Source organism: Exophiala dermatitidis (genome assembly GCF_000230625.1).
Source record: "Exophiala dermatitidis NIH/UT8656 unplaced genomic scaffold supercont1.7, whole genome shotgun sequence".
NCBI lineage: Eukaryota > Fungi > Ascomycota > Eurotiomycetes > Chaetothyriales > Herpotrichiellaceae > Exophiala > Exophiala dermatitidis.
The window spans coordinates 23,780-40,533 of record NW_008751652.1 but is presented as its reverse complement, the minus strand read 5'-3'; the positions used below and the strand labels follow the sequence as shown (position 1 = coordinate 40,533).

General features: G+C 52.0%; 7 protein-coding genes across 7 annotated transcripts; 3 read left to right on the top strand and 4 right to left on the bottom strand.

The window, feature by feature from the left end:
* Positions 1-1,653: 1,653 nt before the first annotated feature.
* On the bottom strand, positions 1,654-3,351 carry HMPREF1120_07856 (MFS transporter, DHA1 family, multidrug resistance protein; the record flags this gene model as incomplete). The annotated part of the gene is made up of 2 exons (XM_009162090.1): positions 1,654-2,918; positions 2,976-3,351. 2 exons carry the CDS (start codon positions 3,349-3,351, stop codon positions 1,654-1,656), a joined length of 1,641 nt encoding a protein of 546 aa, XP_009160338.1.
* A 632-nt stretch (positions 3,352-3,983) lies between these two features.
* Positions 3,984-5,006, bottom strand: HMPREF1120_07855 (uncharacterized protein; the record flags this gene model as incomplete). Its single annotated transcript, XM_009162089.1, has 2 exons — positions 3,984-4,483; positions 4,565-5,006. 2 exons carry the CDS (start codon positions 5,004-5,006, stop codon positions 3,984-3,986), a joined length of 942 nt encoding a protein of 313 aa, XP_009160337.1.
* Positions 5,007-5,232: 226 nt separating this feature from the next.
* On the top strand, positions 5,233-7,188 carry HMPREF1120_07854 (guanine nucleotide-binding protein subunit beta-like protein). The gene is made up of 3 exons (XM_009162088.1): positions 5,233-5,848; positions 5,916-6,360; positions 6,549-7,188. Exons 1-3 carry the CDS (start codon positions 5,583-5,585, stop codon positions 6,972-6,974), a joined length of 1,137 nt encoding a protein of 378 aa, XP_009160336.1. The 5' UTR covers positions 5,233-5,582; the 3' UTR covers positions 6,975-7,188.
* On the bottom strand, positions 6,354-9,776 carry HMPREF1120_07853 (uncharacterized protein). The gene has a single exon (XM_009162087.1). It carries the CDS (start codon positions 9,588-9,590, stop codon positions 7,227-7,229), a length of 2,364 nt encoding a protein of 787 aa, XP_009160335.1. The 5' UTR covers positions 9,591-9,776; the 3' UTR covers positions 6,354-7,226.
* Positions 9,777-10,190: 414 nt separating this feature from the next.
* On the top strand, positions 10,191-11,345 carry HMPREF1120_07852 (NAD-dependent histone deacetylase SIR2; the record flags this gene model as incomplete). Its single annotated transcript, XM_009162086.1, has 1 exon — positions 10,191-11,345. The coding sequence occupies one exon, from the start codon at positions 10,191-10,193 to the stop codon at positions 11,343-11,345; it is 1,155 nt and encodes a 384-aa protein (XP_009160334.1).
* Positions 11,346-13,157: 1,812 nt separating this feature from the next.
* HMPREF1120_07851 (hexokinase) lies at positions 13,158-14,739 on the top strand (the record flags this gene model as incomplete). Its single annotated transcript, XM_009162085.1, has 3 exons — positions 13,158-13,197; positions 13,257-13,813; positions 13,867-14,739. 3 exons carry the CDS (start codon positions 13,158-13,160, stop codon positions 14,737-14,739), a joined length of 1,470 nt encoding a protein of 489 aa, XP_009160333.1.
* HMPREF1120_07850 (uncharacterized protein) lies at positions 14,727-16,705 on the bottom strand. The gene is made up of 2 exons (XM_009162084.1): positions 16,371-16,705; positions 14,727-16,324 (listed from the first exon to the last, which is right to left on the bottom strand). The coding sequence occupies exons 1-2, from the start codon at positions 16,623-16,625 to the stop codon at positions 14,798-14,800; spliced, it is 1,782 nt and encodes a 593-aa protein (XP_009160332.1). The 5' UTR covers positions 16,626-16,705; the 3' UTR covers positions 14,727-14,797.
* Positions 16,706-16,754: the final 49 nt, after the last annotated feature.

Here is a 16,754-nt window from a genome sequence, read left to right as displayed (position 1 = left end):
GACATTAGGCACCGACCAGGCCCATTCAAGCCTAGCACAGCCGAGGACCAGAGCTGAGGGACCTAAGGGCACGTAAGCCTCATCTATAGTGGGGCTCTAGTTTGAAGACAGTTAGTCGCTCGATCTCTCGCAGACATTATTCGTCCAGCTCTCATCGGGCGCAGCTGCTCCTCCATTCATGGCTGGTCGAACTTCAATTACTGAACCGCCATAACGAATCCAAGACTGCTAGCGGTGTCTAGTGTTTGTGATTGTACTGGTAGCAGCACACCTGCAGTTTGCAGGACGAGCTCGCTTGGCCCCCAGATCCAGACCCCACAAACCCGGAATTGCCCCTAGACACGGATAGCGACCGCCTGGAGGGTGAAGGCAGCGACCCAAAGAGACAGCGAGATGTTGACCCTGTACCGGGCTCAGGGCGCAGGATACACACAGGAACTACTGCCAGCAACTGTGCGGCTAGGTAATCAGGTTCTGTCTCGACAGTATGTATCCGTATGCCCATGGGGGACTACCACAATGTACAGTACCTGGGGAGCTGGGTACCTTTGGGCCGGGCTAGAAATCGATCTGCCGCCCTCTTGCATACTTCTACGGCAGTGTACTTTGATTCTGGCTGTCGGGCTTACAACGGAGCAAGGTCTGTTCAGTCTCTCTCAATCCGCTTTTCAATAATAATAATCATTTACCACACGAACCCTGCCAATCGACCATCAGTACTCCGTGGGCGGCGGACGAACATGTGAGGCTGTAAGCCGCACCTCGGCACTCCGGCCCCTCACCGCCGTAAGGCTTCCCGACTTTACCCGACAATCTCGGTCCCTTACGGCAGAGGCTCGACATTCAGGCTGGCAGGGGTGATTATATGCTGTGTAGAAACAACTTCACCTGAACCAACTCTAGGTGCCGATCATGATTGTATAATGCTGTCAACGTCCATGTTCAACCAACAAGGCATAGACTTCGTTACATTGTTACCACTATGTAACAGACTCGTGCCGAAGGACATTGTACGGTGAACCTGTCCTGACCGCTGCCCGATGGTCCGGAGAAGCGACTTCACACGTGCTGCCACAAGTCCTGCCTTCCTTTCTGTTTTGACACCCTTGTGTAGCCTCTAACCACTCCAACCTGTGTGACAGTAACCGCTTGAAGTGAACCATATCACTCGGGTCTCTTCCCGGTAATGTATGTTGGCATCGAGGCTGCAGAGCCAAGTACTGACCGCAAACCTGACGCCACGCCGTCCAACAAACCTGCACGACATCAAATAGCACGGTAGTGCCACCCAACTGCTGTTAATCTCCAATGCCAACAACACAGGGAGGCAAGTCCTGGCAAGCATTGGCCCTGTAGGTCATCGATAGCTCCTCCATCATGATATCTGCTTTTTACGGTGCTCTCCACCGCCACTATATTGCAAATATGCACATCCGGCCTGCAATGCAAGTCGTTGTTCGCTTACAACTATCGTGAGATGAAAGCAAACCCGGCCCGATCGGTATGATGCTCGCAACTGAGTAAATGCAGGGGGAATCGGACGCCAAAGAATGGATATGACCCGTCGAGATCTCCGCTGGTACCTGCAGGACGAGGCGCACAGTTCTGCAAAAGGAAGGATAAGTGGTTCCCCACGAATCATTTCGCCCAAATTCACGGCATATGTGTAAACCTGCTCTTCTGCCGGAGTCTTTTGCCGTAGATGAAGAACAAATAGGGGAAAGGCGCCATGGCTAGACAGAGGAATGCCAATAGCGTCGTTGCCCAGTGGTAATTGAGTGTCTTGTACATCTGGAGTCCGAAAAGGGGGAAAGCCCCAGCAAAGGAGCTGCGTGCGAAAGAATTGGCCGACAGGGCACTGGCAGCATACAAGGGATATGCTTCGACGAGAAAAGTGAAGACGCCCGAAAAGGTGAGGATGGTACCAAACCCAAAAAAGGAGGTGGCAATGATAGGCACAATCCAGTGGATCCGGGCATAAATCGTCCATGCAAACCAGAAGAGGCCTACTACACAAAACCATGGTCCGACAATTGATGGCGGGAGTCGGAACTCAGGCTCGGATTTGCGTTCACCCGTCGCCTCTTCCCGAGTCCGCAGGAGCCGCAGGTAGTTGCGATGCCAAATAGGGTCCGAGGCGATTGCCAACAGCATGCCGATCGTGAGTCCGAGAAAGGAGAGGCCAACTTGCCATAAGTTGAAGCCGTAGACCGTGCTAAACACGAGATTAAAAGCCCCGAAGAATAGGTACAATATCCCCAGGAGAATGGAGGACAGCAGACACAGATTGAAGCACATTGGCTCCATGAAGAGGAGCATGAAGGGCCGATACAGCGACCTTACCACTGTCCAGAAGATCGACCTCTCCATGATCTCAATCGGTGCCTTCCATCGTTCATCTCCGGTCTCCTTGCGCTTGCGCCGCGCTTTTGTCCTCAGAAGCACCGGCATGTACGTCTCAGGCACGAACAAAGTGATGCTGACCAACATCACCCCGGACCAGATCAGGAGAACGTAATATGACCATCGCCATGAGGTGTTGTAATTGATGAATCCTCCAATGATGGGCCCTACGCCCGGTCCGATAAAAGGCGACGCCGTGTACACCATCATAGGAGCTTGAAGCTGATCACGGTTGAACATATCGCCGACTGTGCCACCCGCCACAGACAAGAATGCACTTCCAGAGAAACCGTCCAGAAATCTTGCGATCAACATGGTCTGAATGTTCTGGGACGTCGCGCATGGGATCAGCCATATGGTGAAAAAGACATAAGCCAGGATGTATATAGGGCGCCGGCCATAGAATTCGGAAAGTGGACCAAGAATCATCGGAGACAAGCCTAGACCAAAGACAAAAAGTGACAGGCCGAGTGTTGCGACAATGCGAGAATTTCCAAACTCCGCATCCATCTTTCCTGTCGAGCAGTGAGCATATCAGAAGCGTTATCTGCCAAGAAACGACATGGCCGTACCATATGTGGTTGTATACAGTGAGGATGTGCAAGTCACACACAAGGACCCAAAAGCCAACGTTATCACGATCAGCCATTTCCTGCCTTTGCTCATGTTCTTGGGATTCATCGGGTCGTCAGGCCCATCCCAGCCGACCTCGAATGCTTTTGCGGATGAACCCTCCACGTCCACGATTTGTGCATCGATGTCCGCGTCCTCTTCATCTCTTTCGGATATGTATGTGCTGTGGCCATCGACATAGGATCGAGAAGAGCGGACAGTCGGTGCAGCCTGGCTGCGGCGCGACGAGATTGGGGTCAACCCCAGCGCATGGTGCCCTTGAGCTTCCAAACTCAGTTCCTCCTTTTCCCGCTCATTCATTTGGTTGTCCGCCATTTTTGAGAACCGTAATTATACTGCAGGTAAATGGTATCATCGACAGAAACGTGGGCATTCGAACATATCCACCAAATCCACACTGTTGATAAGTGCTAGCCAGAAGCCATATGCGCGTACTTTCCACCCTATCCCTCTAATCTACACCCTGCGGCCTGGAACTCCTGGTAGAAAATTGGAATAGAAATACGGACGCCATCGGCACGGTGATGACAAGGAGCGCATCTTCGGCATTGAGAACCGTTTTACACTTCGAAGGTTAGTAGAGTGGCCATAGTGGAGATCGATGTACGAAGAAGCATTGACTTGTTGGTGGATTTCTTTGAGTCGGGGATAAACACCGGCAATCATGGGCGGAAATTTCCCGGTCACGTCATGCAGGGCCGGGTTGCCTTGTACGACCTTCCATTCTTCCACTGCACCGCGCCTTAACTCCGTGCAAAAGGAGCAGAGTAAGATAAAATACCCTTTGTCAGCGACAATTCTGACAAATACGATATCACTTAATATCGCAGCTTACTGCTGGACAGTCCCTTCACAGTCGCCTTTTGCAATACACCAATTGAGGGAAAGGCGGTGAGCGATGGTTGATAGGGCACCGAAGGTTTCACATTGTGAAATATAGTACAATATCAATCGAACGTCTGAACGTCAGGCATTCGGCCCAGGCCACTTCCTTTGCTCCCCGGAGCAGCCTGTACATCTTCCAACACGCCACCAGCACTTCTTTCTCTCACATGTTTTCTAAGCATGGCCAAAATCTCGCTGTCCTTCCACCGTTGCGGTACTGGTCTGTAAGCGGGTTTGAATGTGCCAACGGTCTGAGCCCACTCTCCACTTCTGGGGGCTCCTTGTCTCCAAGCATCCTTCTCTTGAGCTTTGGCAGGATTTGGAGGCGCAGCGGGCTGAGTCGTGTTGCTCTTCATATCATTCTTTGCACCCTCTGCGGACTCAAGCGACGTCGGAGTATTTGCGGGTGATTGGGTCGCCCAGTAGTAGATGTCCCAGTCGTTCTCGTCAAGGAATTGATCGTATTGCTCGAGCTGCGACTTGCTCATGGAGGGAAGATTCTCGGCTGCGAATGTGGAGAGTAGGAGATCAGATTCTAATGTTCCCCGCTTCCTGCTTTGGTCTGGAATCCAAGTCAGTATGCGTAATGCTCAGCGCGACATTTCCCATGTTGCGTAGGTTTGTATAAGATGCGTGCACGAACATAATAGCCTCGCTCTCATGGTTGCGAGGTCTTCCCCCGTTCGACGTAGAGGTTCGACCCGAAATGAGATACCCTCCAATTCACCAACGCCAAAGTCTGACGCGCTTACTTTACTAGGGTCTCCTGGCTGCGTTCCTCCCGTCATCCTTTCTGTATTCTCAGGTACTCGATCTTTGGGCACGTAATTCGGATCGACTGAGCTGATCAGGTCCGGTGGAGGATTGTGTTCGCCCACCGTTGGCATGTCATTATTCACAGCAGGGTTGGTTCCGGTCAAATGGGGATTATCTGCCTTTTCTTTCTGATATTTTCGGTGCTCCTCTGCGGTCGAATGTGCTCTGTCGGTGAAACGCGAGGCGGAAGAGGAAATGAGGCGCTGCGGGCTTGAAAGGGCCAGGTGGCGACCCCTCAAGGTCCGGACTAGCATGCGGGTTGGATTCATCATGTTCAAAATCGGATGACAGGAATATGTTGGCGATTGAGAAAATGAGCCAGGTGTGATACAGTATGAGATGTATCGCAGGTGAAGCGTTGTAGATATTTGCTCGAGAATATTGACATCATTCGGCCGCGCCGCTTCGATGAGCCAATCAAAGCCGCCGCATCTCAACTCAACACCACCTCACGGGATGAGCTAGGACGATGGCCAAAATGTATGTGATCGTTGGTAGCATCCTCCTGATGAGGATAGATACTAGGCATTTAGTAAGTAGAGAAGATCCTCACGAAAAGGAAAACAACATCGAGCCAAATCCAGCTGTACGAAATGATGTAAGAGGACTTTAACAAAATAGTATATTTATTCTATCGAGAGTGATGACTAACCGCCACTTCAACCCTGGCTTATCGACCAGCTACTCTCATTCAAGCCGTCGAAAACATGAATAGAGAATCTGAGAGATTGCAGCTGAGATCAAGCCAGACTGCTCGCACATCTTTGGGACTCTACTTGTCCGATGAGACTGTGGACTCAAAGAATGCTCCGCCGGTTGCGGAAATGCAGTGAAGTCTGAAACATATGCACTTCGAGTCTGAAAGCGCCGCCGGAGGACTTGGCGCGTTGCCAAGATTCGGGGCACTTTTCGATGCCACACAAGAGCTTTTGGCCGATCGCATCGTTACCTCGACTGCGGCCTTCAATTCTACAAGAAAAAAGGTCATCCCAGCATTCCCAGCTTCGCTCCGACCGGATCCTCAAGTCACCATGGCTGAACAACTTATTCAACGTGGTACCCTTGAAGGCCACAGCGGCTGGGTTACCAGTCTCGCAACCAGCTTGGAGAAGTCAGTCTTGCCCGCGGCGGCAGCGGCCAAACCAAACCCAGCGCATTTTCGCTAACTACGATTCTAGCCCTAACATGCTGTTGTCCGGCTCGAGAGATAAGACCCTCATCGTCTGGAACCTGACCCGCGACGAGACTGCCTACGGATACCCCAAGCGATCCCTTCACGGTCACTCGCACATTGTCTCGGACTGTGTCATTTCCTCCGACGGCGCATATGCCCTTTCCTCCTCGTGGGACAAGACCCTGCGCCTGTGGGAGTTGTCTACCGGCAACACCACCCGAACTTTCGTCGGCCACACCAACGATGTCCTCTCCGTTTCTTTCTCCGCCGACAACAGACAGATCGTCTCCGGATCGCGAGACCGAACCATCAAGCTGTGGAACACCCTGGGAGATTGCAAGTACACAATCACCGACAAGGGTCACACCGACTGGGTCTCGTGCGTTCGTTTCTCGCCAAACCCGCAAAACCCGGTCATTGTGAGCGCTGGCTGGGACAAATTGGTCAAGGTAAGGAAACTCCACACACTCCGAGGCATGCCCAAGATGCTACGCAGAAAAATAAGTATTTGCTACTTCAGAGCCCTTTGGGCGATGAGACAAACATTCACCGGCGGACTGAGGCAGAGTCGTAAATGTTGCTGCTGTTTTTACCTGAGGTCTTTGGCGAGACGCACCGCTGACATTGGTCATAACAGGTCTGGGAATTGGCTTCCTGCCGTCTGCAAACTGACCACATTGGTCACACCGGCTACATCAACACCGTCACCATCTCCCCCGATGGCTCGCTGTGTGCATCCGGCGGCAAGGACGGCACCACCATGCTCTGGGATCTCAACGAGTCCAAGCATCTCTACTCCCTCCAGGCCGGTGACGAAATCCACGCCCTTGTCTTCTCGCCCAACAGATACTGGCTGTGCGCCGCTACCACCTCCTCCATCACCATCTTCGACTTGGAAAAGAAGAGCAAAGTTGACGAGCTCAAGCCTGAGTACATTGAGAAGGGCAAGAAGTCTCAAGAACCATACTGTGTCAGCTTGGCCTGGAGTGCTGATGGCCAGACTCTGTTCTCTGGCTACACCGACAACAAGATCCGTGCCTGGGGAGTTATGTCACGAGCATAGAGTGGGAAAGCAGTCACCAAGGAGAGGCAGAAGAAGAATCAGGGGGCCCTGTATCGGCAAGTTGAGGTACCTGCCGTGAACAAAATGTGTTTGTGCCATAGCCACCTCTCTCGGTAGGACCGGTGGATGGACGGAGCCGGCGCATTTGGTGGTGTGCTTGTGCTACAAAAGTTAGCATGAGACTAGCACGAGGAATGATCAGTGTTCAAAGCCAGCCGCGTTCGAGTCCTCATTTATTGCCGTGATTCTACCTCAGTTGCGTTCTTTGATCATGTTGCGGGCCCTGACGCGCTCCTCGAGCTTTAGCTTGTCGGCAAATTCGCCTCCGAAGTTGACCGATTCCTCCCATTCTTCCTCGTCCATGTTCATGATCATGCAGATTTGGCTGCATCTCAAGAAAGCTTCTCGGAAGCTGTACTTCTGTCCCTTGACCACCACTTTGATAATTTCGTTGACATCGTGTTCCAGTCGTGCTGCCCCGAACTCGTTGATGCGACCGTGATAGGTCCAAAGCCGTTTCTCCAGCATTTTGCTGAGATATGTGACGACGGTGGTTAAGAGCTGATCGAAAGTCCGTTCCGTCATGATTCGCCGAATAGGCTTCGTCAGCGCATCCCAGCCCGTCTGGAAGCGCATACGGACTTCGTCCGAAAAGCCATCGGTTTCGCCGTCACCATCCATGTCCTGAGAAAGCTCTTGTAGTTGCTCTTTTGTCATTTGATAGTCCGTGTCGCGGAACGCGTCCATCAGGATAGGCCGAAGCCTTGGTTTCATCACATTGTGGAAGACAACGTTCACGCCATCCGATATAAGCTCGTTTGTCTTCTCAGAGAAAACGGTCGTGAAAGATTTCAACAAAGCCGAAACTTCCTCGGCTTCGCCCGGCTGCGGGAAGAGGTCTTGCAGTGACTGATGAATAGATCCTGCGGGCGGATCAAGGCGTGTGCGCACGATTTGGTCCACGTAGTCTTTGGCGACGTCGAGATTATTGATCAAAACGAGAAATGACACAATTGTTGCTTCGGGCGGCAGTTGACCCTGGATCGCAGCCTTTGGATAGCTTTCATCGCGCATCTTACGCTGCTCCATACCGATAAAGTCGGAGCCTAGAACTCTGCCAAGTGTCTGCAGGACATTGGAGACGACTGCTTTCTGCGAGGTGGCCAGTGATTGTTGGAGAATCTTGTTGACAATGTACATGATGTCTTCAATGGCTGATGTGACATGAGGCGGGTTAGAGTTTAACGGCTTGTTGGGGTTGAGCGACAAATCCGGCGGCTGTTCGTCCAACTGGAAGGCTTTCTCGACAGAACGCCGGAAGAAGAACGTTGTCATGGCATTGAATGGTGAGATGAGCTTGTCGTGCACTTTTTTCATCAAGCCAGAATTGACCAGAAAAGGAGGCATCTTTTGCGGTTCGTCGTCGACTGTGGCTCCGTGGCACTTGGCCGCAACGAATCTGGTGTAGAGCGACCATTTACCGAGCATGATTGTCATCTCATTAAGCAGTGCGTCTACTTGTTTCATGTCAACGGATTCATCCTCGCTCGTTCTGCCCGGAGCTGGAGAACCGGCACGAGGGGTTCCGGATGCTGTTCGCTGGGTGGACATGAAACTTTGAACGAGAAAAGTGAACGCATATGATCTGATTTCAGTCAGATGTCGATCGATCCTCCGGTCGTCAGCCCATGTATCCAAAATAATTCCGCCTTGCAGATCTGCCTCGACCTGTAACCGTTCGATGACCCTCGCCATCTTCCCTGGGCCATAGTGACGTTCGACCAGTCCGCCATGTCCTTCGATAATCTGAGCAATATGCTCAAACAGCCTTGCCAGTGCGTTGGCGTAGAAGAAATCATCTTTACTTTGGTTTCCACCTGTCCCAGCATTGAGGTTTGCTCGAGCTCTGGCTGCCACCCCCTGACAAACGTAGCGACCATAGATGTCAAGGCCCACATCAGACCTGTTAATCAAAGGGAACAATTTGAAGAAACGGGTGATCCTTGCACCGTCATTGTCCTTGACCGCTTTCTCAAACTCCCTGATGAACAAATTACACAAAGATGCAGAGGCGTTCTCCAAAGTGACAGCGGGCGCATCAGGGACTTCGGCTGTGGGTACAACTCGTGCCGCGAAAGGACCATTAACCACTTCACTCGGAATCTTGGAGGCTCGTGAAAGGTAGCTTGCCGCGGTCTCCCAATCCTGTGCAGCTCCCATAGATCCCGACACGCCAAGCACACAAGCCTTGAGCTCACCAACTTGCTCGACAACGGTCAAGGTAGCCTTGATCCTTTCCTGCTCTAAGTCCAGTCGCTTGACGGAATTGGAGATACGCTTCGCGTTCGCCGCAGCGTCCGAAAGCATTCCATTGTTTATCGCTCTCGCTCTGGAGACTTGGGTAGTGGCATTTGCGCGAAAGAGGTCCAGGCGACCCAGTTCCCGTTGCAGATCTTTTTGTGCATTGATCAAGGCGTCGAGTTGGGAGGTCACATTGACATCTTTCACGTGCAGTTCGGCCAACGCACTGCGGATTTCGGTGACAGAGCTCGCATTGTAAACGCTGATAGACTGTCGGTTGACTTCAGAGTCGACTACGTGGCCGTTTGTTGTCATGGTCAACTGAACAGTTGGCACCTTGAGTCAGAGCTCCCATAGCACCGGGGACAAAGTACGAAGGGCGAGAGGTCCAGGACTTTTATCTAGCCGACACAGCCAATGCACATAACGTTCAGCATTGGCAATACATGAAGAGACCCATGCTGTTTTTAAAGAAGCGTGTAGGTATGCATTGGTTGGAGATGTTTTCTGACATTGGCCCATGGCTGGTATGGCGCCCGGAGCCGAGTGCCAAGTCTTACTGCGGTGCAAGTGACCGGTGAAAGTTCCGCATCCACCGCTGCACAATGACGAACAACGTGCGATGGCGAACTTGAAGGCGAGCGGAAGAAACTTGAAGCAGACAAACAACTTGTACTACCTAGGTATATCCTGTCGTTTCTGATAGAAAAGCTTCCTTGCGCCTGTAAACTCGTTTTATCTCCTGCAGCAGACCAGATTCGCCTTGTCGCGCAGCATTTCAACAACTGAGTGCCCTGCGCCCCGTAGCCCAGATCTTCGCCGTTCGCCAACCTGTTTCGCTTCCTTTTCGCAATCATAGGCCGCCGTCGAAGAGACCGCCATTCCAACTCCCGCCCGGGACGCTGGACATTCAAAATGGGCAATGAATCATCTACTCCTGTTGACGAGGCTACGCCTCCCACAAGGCTCTATGCTCGTACCATCGAGGCTGTTGCTCAGTACATCAAAGAGAAGGACGTCAAGAACATTGTGGTCATGACCGGCGCGGGTATCAGTACTTCTGCTGGGATACCGGATTTCCGATCGCCAGACACAGGACTGTATGCAAACTTAGCCAGGTTGAACCTGCCATATGCCGAAGCCGTATTCGATATCTCATACTTTCGCAACAACCCGTATCCATTCTACACCCTTGCCCATGAACTGTATCCAGGCAAATACCGACCTACCGTGGCGCACTCTTTCATCAGCCTCCTTAACAAAAAGGGAAAACTTCTCAAGTTGTTCACGCAGAATATAGACTGCTTGGAGCGTGAAGCGGGAGTGCCGGCTGACAAAATCGTGGAAGCGCATGGGTCTTTTGCTACTCAGCGATGCATTGAGTGCGGTACTGAGTATCCCGACAATTTGATGAAGGAGATGATCAGCAAAAAAGAGGTCCCGCACTGCATAAGGAAGTCTTGCAATGGGTTGGTCAAGCCTGATATTGTTTTCTTTGGTGAAGCACTGCCCGAATCCTTTCATCGCAACCGCAGTCTGCCGGCAAAGGCAGACCTAGCAATCATCATGGGAACCAGTTTGACTGTTCAGCCGTTTGCGAGCTTGCCGTCTTTTGTCAGAGAGGACACGCCGCGGGTGCTCATAAACCTCGAAAGGGTAGGCACTCTTGGGTCTCGGCCTGACGACGTCCTGTTACTCGGTGACTGTGACGCGGGAGTCCGAAAGTTTGCGGACGCTCTGGGCTGGCGGGAAGAACTCGAGCAGCTCTGGGAAAGCACCAACCCTGACAAAGCCGAAAGAGACAGACAAGAGGAGCCGGTGAAGGATCGCCAAGAACGGCTTGACGAAGAGGTTGAAAAGTTGACCAGGGATATTGATGCTTCTCTGAAACTTTCGAGTGAAGCAAATCTGAGAATTCGGGAAGCCTTAGAAAAGGATTCACCCGAGCCCTCCCAAAACAACTCGACTACTTCACAGCCAACTGCAACTGACTCAAACTTGAACACCACGAACTTGGCGCATGTCTTCCCTCACCTAAAATCAGATAGATCTGAAAAGCCTTCACTCTAGGCTTTCTCCCAGCTCTTAGGTCTGTCGACATTGCCTCGGACTATCATCAAACATTCACCGGTCTAGGCAATTCATTAGCACCGAGTACATGACCACACGCTTTGCACCAACGGTTATCTAGGTGGTAAGTGAGCCTGAACCTCTGTTGTACGGGTCGTTAACTTCTGTACAGTCTCAGTACTATTACTCTTTGCCACCTTTTCCCAAGTCTGTCCTCTTCCCGCAGTCCCTTGTCCTGACGAAAGACACGTCTTCCTTTTCCAATACGATGACGCCAGCAACTCCTCTTCAGACGCGCGCGAGGCGCAGCAAGTTCAGCAATCAGACCCTCCTCATCACCGTGGGAGCCGAGAAGGTGCCTTTTCACGTTCATGTTGGCCTTCTTGAAGAAACCTCCTTCTTCGACGTGCATGGAAGGCTGCCAGGACTTGAGCGCACTCCAATCACCAGCCCAGAACGCGACCAGACGCTCAGTCCGGCTCCTAACTACATCCCGGTCAAAAGAGAAGAGGGAACACGGGACGATTACGGCACTGGCAAACAGGCCGTGGACCAGCCTGTTGACACGGCTCCCTTACCAACGTATCATCTTGAGGGATCGGTCTACACTGCGGCTGCTTTCGGCATCGTCGTCGACGCACTTTACAATATCGCCCCTCCAGCGCCAGATAGCCGCGCAGAATGCAGAACTGTCCTTCGATCCTATGTCCTTGCTCTAACCTACCACATTGTCCCCCTTCAGGATGCGATTGTGGACTGTTTTCGCCAACATCACCAACAGTTCAACGTGGTCTTCGAAGATTTGACGTGGCTGATCAACAGAATCGGCGATGGTGAGGAGATTCACTCGATTCCTATGGTTCGCTACTTAATCGACCAGTGCGCATGGGAAATCTACTCGCAGGGTTACAATTCTTTTGTCCAACACAATGTCTTCTTTGAAAGATTCCTTTCGTTCGGGGACCACCCAGTTCGAAGAGCCCTTTTTGAGGCTATTGCGCAGGTCTCTCGCACTCCAATTGACCCTGCAGCTGGCCTAAACAGATACACAGTCAATGCTTGTATCGTCCGTGAACCGGCGGCGGTGCATATGCCAGAAGTGATTGAGCTGGATGATTGAGCTTTTGAGGCGACGAAATTCGAGCATGATTAGTCATACTGGCACGAGCGGACGGTCTGGCGACATGGTTGGGAAGGTCGAGCCGAACTTCGATCATGCGTTCCCATGAAGCGTCACAGAGTTGCCAGATTGATGTGATAAGGTCACGCTCTTTGCAGGTTATGAGGGGAAAGTCTAAGTACGGACGATATCTGCAGCAGCCTCAGTTTGTTGTTGAGGGTCGTTGGGATTTGAGCTCAAGAGTAGATAGCTTGAGCTGCAGTTCGGTGTACTGGCACGAACAACAACTCGGTTTGTGAATCTTTGCCTACGGAGATGAATCGGTTGTACTTTCAGACTGCTAGTCGCACTGTGAGATCTAATGACTAGTCCCCGTAGTAAAATTGAGAAGTGGATGGGCAAAGTAGCTCTGGGGATGGATAGATGGATGGCTTGCCCCTCGCTGTGTGGTTCGTTGGATGGTGGCCTCCGTGTACAGTACTCGGTCTCACCTCCACTACCGGCGCCCCGCCAACCTCATCAACATTTTGTTCTCCTCGTGAAAGTCCAGCTGCTATCACTTTGGTGCTGGCCCATCACTACTCGCAAGCTTGAACATAGATTCTGCTTTGGTCTGGTGATTAAGCTGCTATCGAACCCGTCGTTTTATTCTCGACCTTCATCACCGCACAGATTTCCATCCAGCCGGCGAGATGGTTGGGTTGGGACCTAAACGCAAGCCCTCCCGCAAGGGTAAGTCATGCAACCTGTTACAGACGGAGCTTCTATGCTAACCTCCTGTTTCTAATCAGGGTCTATGGCCGATGTGCCAAAGAGTCTGCTTGACGAGATCGCGAACCTGGAGAACCAATTCACGGTCGACGCCGACAGGCTGAAGAAAGTCACCAGCCACTTCGTCACGGAGCTAGAAGCCGGGTTGGAAAAGGAAGGTGCCAACATACCGATGAACCCGACCTGGGTCATGGCTTTTCCAGACGGAGACGAGCAGGGCACTTTTCTGGCTCTGGATATGGGCGGTACCAACCTCCGTGTGTGTGAGATCACCCTCACCGAGGAGAAGGGGGAGTTCGACATTATCCAGAGCAAATACCGCATGCCCGAGGAACTGAAGACGGGGACGGCGGACGAACTCTGGGAATATATTGCCGACTGCCTGCAGCAGTTCATTGAGTTCCATCATGAGGAGGAGAACCTGCCCGACCTACCCCTTGGCTTTACCTTTTCGTATCCAGCGACACAACATTACATCGACCACGGTATTCTCCAAAGATGGACCAAAGGGTTTGATATCTCGGGTGTGGAAGGAGAGGACGTTGTCCCTCAATTCCAGGCCGCGCTGAAAGCAAGGGTATGGACAATTGTAATCGAGCATCGTGGCTTCAATGACTGACAGAGTGCTAGAATCTACCTATCAAGCTGGTGGCTCTCATCAATGACACCACGGGCACCTTGATTGCCTCAGCATACACTGATCAGGCTATGAAGATTGGTTGCATTTTCGGCACCGGATGCAATGCTGCTTATATGGAAAACTGTGGCTCGATACCAAAGCTGAAGCATCTGAACCTTCCCGATGACTGCCCCATGGCTATCAACTGCGAATACGGTGCTTTTGACAACGAACACAAAGTTTTGCCCATCACAAAGTACGACACCATCATTGATGAGACCTCTCCCAGACCAGGTCAGCAGGCCTTTGAGAAAATGATTGCCGGTTTGTACCTGGGCGAAATCTTCCGCCTGGTGCTTGTTGACCTCCACGAAAACAAGAATCTGCTATTTGAGGGTCAGGACATCTCAAAACTGAAGAAACCCTATACCATCGACGCCTCGTTCCTTGCAGCGATCGAGGAAGATCCATTCGAAAACTTGCAAGAGACACACGACCTGTTTGAGAAAGAGCTTCACATCACGGCGAGCAAGCCAGAGCTGGAGTTGTGCCGGCGGCTGGCCGAGCTGATTGGTACCCGTGCTGCACGTCTCTCGGCGTGCGGTGTGGCCGCCATCTGCAAGAAAAAGAACATTGAAAGCTGCCATGTGGGCGCTGATGGATCGGTGTTTAACAAATATCCGCATTTCAAGGCCCGTGGTGCCCAAGCCCTCCGCGAGATCCTTGACTGGCCCAAAGGGAAGAAGGATCCTGTGGTCATCCTCAGTGCCGAGGACGGTAGTGGTGTCGGTGCCGCTGTTATTGCCGCCCTCACCCTCAAACGAATCAAAGCTGGCAACACGGTGGGAGTGAAGGAACTGGATACTTTGAAGGCACTTGTATAGAGTGTATATTGAACGATTTGCACCATAGACTGGGAATCAAACTCGAGCTATAGATGTCCTACTCGCGTACTTCCCATAACCTGATCTTCCCTTGTTCGTTCCCTACAGCGAGATAACTACCATCAGGCGACAGAGCAACTGCACTGATCCTTCCCAAAGGCGTTTTGTCCGTCGGCCAATTTCGGTAGAGAGTACAGCTTGGAAGGTGGACCAGTCTCAGGGCGTTCTTTTTCCATCTCGACGACATGACCAGCATCTGACCATCTTCGGAAAACTCCAGGTGGGAGATTGGCGTCGTCAGTTGATCGAAGGCTCTTGCTGGGGTTGGGTGTGTGGCGGTGATCGTTTTGTCCGTAAACCATCCTCTGCGGTCATACACATTGACAATACCACTTGAGGAGCCAATAGCCACCCAACGAGACCTGTCTTGTTCCCCTTGGCCGGCATGTCCACCAAGCGCGATGACTGTTGTCCCAACAGCGCCCTCGTCCGTCCAGCGATGAACAATCCGCCTCGCCTCCATGTCGTACTCACTGACTTCGCCGTTCTTCCCCACGACTGCGAAACCGTTTCCATCGCGCCACCAAGCAAAGTCCGCAACGCCGCCCCGGGAATCAATTCGGCAGCTGGCGATCCACTGCAGACTTTCTGTCGACAGCACGTTGATACTGCCACCTCCCTTTTTGGAAGAACCAATGAGTCCCATATACCGTCCACAAGGCGAAAGCTTGAACGATTCCATGGTCCGCTGGTCTTTGCGGGCTTCGCCGTATAGAGCACGCGTGACCTTTGTCACCACGCCAGTAGCCAGGGACCATACGTGGAAGTATCGCCGTCGGGAGGAGAGAAAAATTCTTGTTTGATCCTGGACTTCGCCGTCGTCCGGAACGTGTCTGTCACTATGCGGTCTGCAGAACGCTGCCGTGTGAAGGGGGGTGCCCTTGAGGTGCAACGATGTCAACACAGGATTGGGATTCGGAGGTTGAGGCGAGATGTGATACAGAGTGACTGTCGAGCTAGGTCCCGCCGAGAGAAGCAGAGGATAGTAAGGATGAAACTGCAACGTATCCACCGACGATGGGCCCGAACCAGCAACGTCTTTGCAACGTTGGATGTCGATTACTTCCGGACGTAGTTTTCGATCCCCCTTGGAGCCTGCGGGCTTCGGGTCAGACCGTGTTAAGGAGCCGGCACTCCTGAGAAGTTCAGACAGAGGTTGTGCCGAGGGAAGTGACTCGGAGTCTTCCATAGACACATCGGTATCTGTATTCTCGTCTTCTTTGTCTTGTGACGATAACCTCCTCTTTTTCCTGGCATATCTCACCCAATCAGGCGTAGGATGAAGCAGTTCATATTGCCGGCGCAGTCTTTGAATATACTCCCTTCCACTAATGACATCGTCTTCAAGAGTATTCCGCAATTTCCTCAACCGCGGATTCGACGCCAATGAGACGGTCATCCGGTCGTCATCGCTGTCGAACCATGAGGGCGTGTGTTGTGTAACGTCATGTGCTATTTCTTTGCGCTCGAGCTCTTGGGCGACGGCAGTGGGAAGGTTTCCAGTTCCGGCGTCGAGGAAGAATAACTGTAATTCGTCAATGGGTGTAAATAAAGAGATTCAAGAGACTTACATCTTCATCGGCAACATCACTGAGTCCACCATCGCCATCCTCAATATCTTCACTATCCTCAGGCTCGGATTCGCGCTCGTCTAGCCGCGTCAAGGCCTTGTTCGCTGCTGAATCATGTCTTTGCAGTGATTCTAGAAAGCCTGCATCGTCCCCGAAGACAGCCTTCTCTAGTCGTAGTTCCACTTCGTCCTTTTCGAAGGCATCGTGCTGTGCCGGTTTCGACTTGTCGCCTCGAAGCCTCGTAGGGTGCGCCATGTCTGCCACAGAATACAAGTTGTTTGCGCTGTGGTTGAAATATTGACGGGCTGATGTTTAACTTGGCCGCAACATTTTTTCTCCCGCATGCTGCGGAGATTGTCTCCGTCAACTTTTTTCTCCAAAATA

Bases quoted from the DNA above. Each gene is read 5' to 3' on its own strand.
- HMPREF1120_07853 (XM_009162087.1), bottom strand. From the start codon at position 9,590: ATGACAACAAACGGCCACGTAGTCGACTCTGAAGTCAACCGACAGTCT.
- HMPREF1120_07854 (XM_009162088.1), top strand. From the start codon at position 5,583: ATGCACTTCGAGTCTGAAAGCGCCGCCGGAGGACTTGGCGCGTTGCCA. The intron at 5,849-5,915 runs GTCAGTCTTGCC...CTACGATTCTAG, and splicing joins CTCGCAACCAGCTTGGAGAA to CCCTAACATGCTGTTGTCCG. The intron at 6,361-6,548 runs GTAAGGAAACTC...TGGTCATAACAG, and splicing joins GCTGGGACAAATTGGTCAAG to GTCTGGGAATTGGCTTCCTG.
- HMPREF1120_07850 (XM_009162084.1), bottom strand. From the start codon at position 16,625: ATGGCGCACCCTACGAGGCTTCGAGGCGACAAGTCGAAACCGGCACAG. The intron at 16,325-16,370 runs GTAAGTCTCTTG...GACGAATTACAG, and splicing joins GTGATGTTGCCGATGAAGAT to TTATTCTTCCTCGACGCCGG.